The sequence below is a fragment of the Bactrocera neohumeralis genome, unplaced genomic scaffold (assembly GCF_024586455.1).
Source record: "Bactrocera neohumeralis isolate Rockhampton unplaced genomic scaffold, APGP_CSIRO_Bneo_wtdbg2-racon-allhic-juicebox.fasta_v2 cluster10, whole genome shotgun sequence".
In the NCBI taxonomy this organism is placed as follows: Eukaryota; Metazoa; Arthropoda; class Insecta; order Diptera; family Tephritidae; genus Bactrocera; species Bactrocera neohumeralis.
This window is the reverse complement of record NW_026089623.1, coordinates 16837111-16841909: the sequence shown is the minus strand read 5'-3', so window position 1 is coordinate 16841909 and position 4799 is coordinate 16837111. Positions and strand designations below refer to the sequence as shown.

At 37.8% G+C, this 4799-nt stretch overlaps 1 protein-coding gene across 1 annotated transcript; it reads right to left on the bottom strand.

The window, feature by feature from the left end:
* Positions 1–1526: 1526 nt before the first annotated feature.
* On the bottom strand, positions 1527–2771 carry LOC126765555 (uncharacterized). The gene is made up of 2 exons (XM_050483164.1): positions 2474–2771; positions 1527–2320 (listed from the first exon to the last, which is right to left on the bottom strand). The coding sequence occupies exons 1-2, from the start codon at positions 2607–2609 to the stop codon at positions 1527–1529; spliced, it is 930 nt and encodes a 309-aa protein (XP_050339121.1). The 5' UTR covers positions 2610–2771.
* Between the last annotated feature and the right edge of the window lie 2028 nt (positions 2772–4799).

Sequence of the window (4799 nt, the reverse complement as noted above, 5' to 3'; positions counted from 1 at the left end):
TTTTAAATGGGTTGAAGAAATTTTATTGCGTTGTTTGGAACAAATAAATTTTAAATCTGAAAAAAGTTAGGTTTTGATTAATACGTTCACTATAATCTAAGTATTCATTTTTACGTAACCAATCAGATATTTTTTGCAAAAAAAAAAATATTTTTTTTCTTTAAAAAGACATTTTCGTTATTTTTCATCTAAATAATTAATAGTATAATGAAAATTAACAAAATGTCTTTTAAGGATATATTCCCTATTATCTTTAAAAGACTTGGAACATAAAAGGCATTGCATAGCACCAAAGGCATTTAGAATCATAAAATATTTCTCGCAGGGCATATTTGGTTTTTCGCTATAGTCTTGCGTGATGTTAATTCGTTGCTGGCTCGACAACGACTGAACGATAGAGCGTAAGCGTACGTGTGAAGTTAGTTTGCACAATTGTGCTAAGAAATGCCGACCACTGGTTTAGGGGATGATAGGGGTTCGTAGTAGCAAGGAGCATCTGTGTGCAAAATACAAATACAGCTGCAAACTTATCCTTACTTATCCTGACCATATACTGACCAACCTATTTTGCAACGCGCAGCTATTTGATCATCACCTTCAGCTCCTTCTCCTCCACAGGTACGCAAAGTTTAGCCGTGTTGTCCAAGCCTATTAATAATCGCGCTTTGCAGTCGGTGTATGGTAGAATAGGCAATGACTTCAGGTGTTTTTGCTCTTTTAAAGTGTCTGCGTCGAGAGTTTGTTGCGGTAACTCGAGGTCAGTGATTGTTCGAATATTGTGCATACGATATCGTCTAGAGTTTCTCTCTCTTGCAGATATTTCACAGCTTAAAACCTTTGAGTTTAACTCCTCCTGTATTATGTCGCCTGTCCATCTCAAGCACAAGTCTTCACCATGGCCGTCGAGACCTAGCTGCTCAGCCAATTTACTGTCCATCAATGTGCATGATGCTCCCTCATCAATCAACGCAAATATCTCCACTGTGGCTTTAGGACCATACAATATTACCGGAATGTAACGAAAAATGGCTCTCCTAAACTTACGTTGATGAACTAGGATTGTATTTACCCGACTAGTCTTAGCTGCAGCATTTTGGCTATGTAGTAGCAGGTTGTGCACCATTCTACATCCATCTACTCCGCAAACTTGCTTAGAGGTGCAGCGTCTAACTATGTGAGACTTAAAGCGTCCAATGCATAGTCTTTTGTCCTTGATTAACTGCCAACGTTCATTTCGGCTCTTTGCTAGGAAGTTTGGACAATCGGCAAGATTGTGCTCTTTGTCGCACAGAGCACAAGCTATGGAATGTTTAGTTTCCTCTTTACGCGTTTTCGTTGGGCCAGGCTCTTTTGGTGTTTCGTCGTGTACGAAAACTTTTTGCCTATTGCTCTTTTCAAACACCTTTTTTCCGCAGCGTTACATGATGTCAGCGCTAATAACCATTCATCAAAGGCCACGACATCTACCCTTGAGATGGTCATTCGACGACGACCCCAGTCTAATTTCATATCCCCAGGAAGTTTACTCAGCAACTCATTGATAAGCATAGAATTGTTGAGATGGTTGCTCTATACTTTTGTACACCCAACGCGAGATCGATAAGGGTATTCAGTCGATCGGTCCTCACTGCTGGCATCTGTCTCAATTTCCGTTGTAGGGTGTTATGTATAACGTCTGGCCTCCCGAAAAGCATACGAAGAGTTTCGATGGCTAGATGAACTGTAGATGGCATCATCAATTTTCCTCGAACAGCTTCAAGAGCGGCACCGCGCAGTGATTTTTGTAATCGTATTAAGTTTTCTTGTTCAGAAAACCCGCAGCGTTCTGTTGACTGTTCATAGTTTGTTATAAACAATGGCCATTCTTCTGGCCTTCCGGAGAAAGGTGGCAAATCTTTGCTTATCGCCTGTCTAGACGCTATATGTGATGGGTTTAAACTCACGTCAGAACTATTCTGAACCTGCCTCCATGTACTATCGTTGATGGGCGCAAAACCTCCATGTGGTTGCCCGAAATAGTTGCGTGCAGGAGAGAAGGGGTTATATTGTGCGGCAGCACTGCACCCATCTCCATTAGCCAAAGATGTGACGCGAGGTAGTTGCGCGTTTTGAAAGGCGTTTCCTCCATAAGTGGACGTATAAACTGAACTCATTGGTACGTGCTGGCTCTGACCAAACACGCGTGCGGATGAATGAGCAAATGTAGAGTTCATTTGGGGTCCACCAACAACTGAAGGCAGTTTGTTATAGAGCCCCACGTGGTTATGTTCCTTAGGCATGCCCGCATATGTTGGTGGTTGATTCATAGCCATATCCACGCCTCCGGACCCAAACGGCAGCGAAGAATGTGACGAAATTTGATATAAACCATCCGATGAATATTGAGCAGGTGTGATCGTCATAGTCGCAGCAACATTTGTGGAAAAAATAGGTGAAAAATTAATTTGTGTCGTATTTGTATTTGACATACTACTTAGTATTGAAGACTGTGTCCCAGTTATTGCGTTATCCACATTAAGAGGTGTTTCCACGTAGTTGGTATGTGCACCGGTAAACGGGATCACGCTATCATCAATAACTGCACCATCAAAGTTCCGCAAGTCAGGCATAACAGCTTAGCAAATGGCACTCCGCAATGTAAATTAATTTTAAGCGCAAATTTCCACAATTGTATTAAGTCACAAATATCACGAATATTTGATCGCTAATACCACAATTATATTAGAATGTTGGCGGGTGGCAAAGTAAAACACTTATTTTAAGCCGATTCGTACTTTATTTAACTTCAATAATTCGATCGTACGATCGTTCGCTAAAATAATTGTGCTCCTTGTCGGTGTATGTACCATTCCACCAGCAAATTAAAAGAGAATGAGCCAACGCAAAAGGGTAAGCCGCAGGGGAGCTAGCACAGACAAATAACAGGACATACATCTACATGGTTGCATTTTAATGTACAATCAAAATTTAATAAATCCTTATAGTTGTATTTTAATGTACATTCTTTAAGTTTAAGTATTTTATAAAATTAAGGTTGTTGCGCGTAAACAGTACTGATAAAATAAAGCGGTTCGCTGAAATTTAGATTTTTTACAACGCTCATATGATCCAAGTTTTCTTTACAAATATTCTGCAGCAAGGTCTTATTGACACGATTTTCTCGTATAATTGGTCACAACTATGTTGTATACGATTTTAAGCCCGTGTGATGGTACTTTGTAACTTATTCTTATTTTTATATGATTTATACATATATATATTTTTATATGTTTTAGATATGTTGTTATTGTCTGTCTTAACCCTGGTCGAGATCAACGGTCTGATACACTTAGTCGAGACCAATGGTGCTTGGCTAGGCCAAGTGGTGTTTACATACATTTGTATGGAAATACGTGTTGTATTTACGCTCATATATGTACAATATAGATACATTTTTGAAATTTCTTACCTCTCGATTTGGTTAAAATCAAATTGACTGCCTTGTTCACGCTTGGCGTGGCAAAAGCGCTCACAAAAAATGTAACATTTTGAGAAAAATTACATTTTTCTTAACCTTTAAAACGCTCTAGCGGCTAAAGTATTTGACCTAGATAAACATACAAATCAATTTGGGCATGTAACCAACATGAAAACAGATAAATCAACCGTGCGAAGTGATAGAAACATACGAAAGTTCATACATATATTTTCATACAAAATATATGGGGTCTAGCCAAGCACCATTGGTGTATCCTTTTTTCGTCCTTTTCGATACGATATCCTTGAATTTTTTTTCTGAATTCTATAGACAATAAAATTCTAGGAAGCTACCTGGAAGCGCAAGTCGTTTGCTACACTCTAAATATATTTAAATTAACATTTAAAAACAAAATATGCCTGCCCTGACGTGAGGGTCGGGATGGGGGTTAAAGTGTCTCGAAACCATCAAGTTTTAAAGCGTCTTTTGCAATATGGGTAAATTAGACACAGGATGAATTTGGCCTACATACGGTAAAGTGCAATATATCTATGTATTTTTGTGGTAAATAAAATTCATCAGTAGCAAGTACAATATTGTCTGGTATATTCTATGTTGAAATATTTTTTTCTGGAACTAATTGATTAGTAATGTGCAATATAATGCAAAACGTTAATGGAAGTTCGAAACCGGTGACTTGCGCCTTGATGTTAGTTGAAGTTTTAAATTTAATGTTTGTCGACGACGAATCGATACATAGAATTTGAATGTGTTTTTTATTTCTTGGCAGCAGCAACTTTAGCTGTGCTGTACCCAATCTGTAGCACACCTATGAATCCCGAAAATTTTTGCTGTTACCAGGACTACGTTATCAAACGGAGAAATATTCATATGTGTATGCACAGCTTCTGCTTGTGTAATAAATGTAGGTTTATATTTAAATTACATAGGTTTATTTTAAATTATTAAATTAAGTTTATTTTAAATTACTAATTTAAGTTTACTTTAAAACAATGGTTTATGATAAAATATTTAAGATGATGCAAAAATACGTCTTTCAGGTTTGATGACCATAAAATGACCGATGATGTTAAAGATGGTCTTATAGGTTTGATGACCGTATATCGACTGACTGCTTTCGAAGTACGCGCTACAGTCCGTTTTATTCTTATCTTCGTCTTTTAGTTATTCTGTTCGTCAAGTTTGCAGTGTCGCATTTAATAGGTGTTAAAAGTTACGTCCACTTCTAGTTGTCTTGCGTTCGTCTATCGTTCCCACATAAATATTTGGTTATTCAATTTCATCAAGCTTTTGTACTTTATAATGTCCGTGTGATAACTTT

Bases quoted from the DNA above. Each gene is read 5' to 3' on its own strand.
- LOC126765555 (XM_050483164.1), bottom strand. From the start codon at position 2,609: ATGCCTGACTTGCGGAACTTTGATGGTGCAGTTATTGATGATAGCGTG. The intron at 2,321-2,473 runs GTAGTATGTCAA...TTGGGTCCGGAG, and splicing joins GACACAGTCTTCAATACTAA to GCGTGGATATGGCTATGAAT.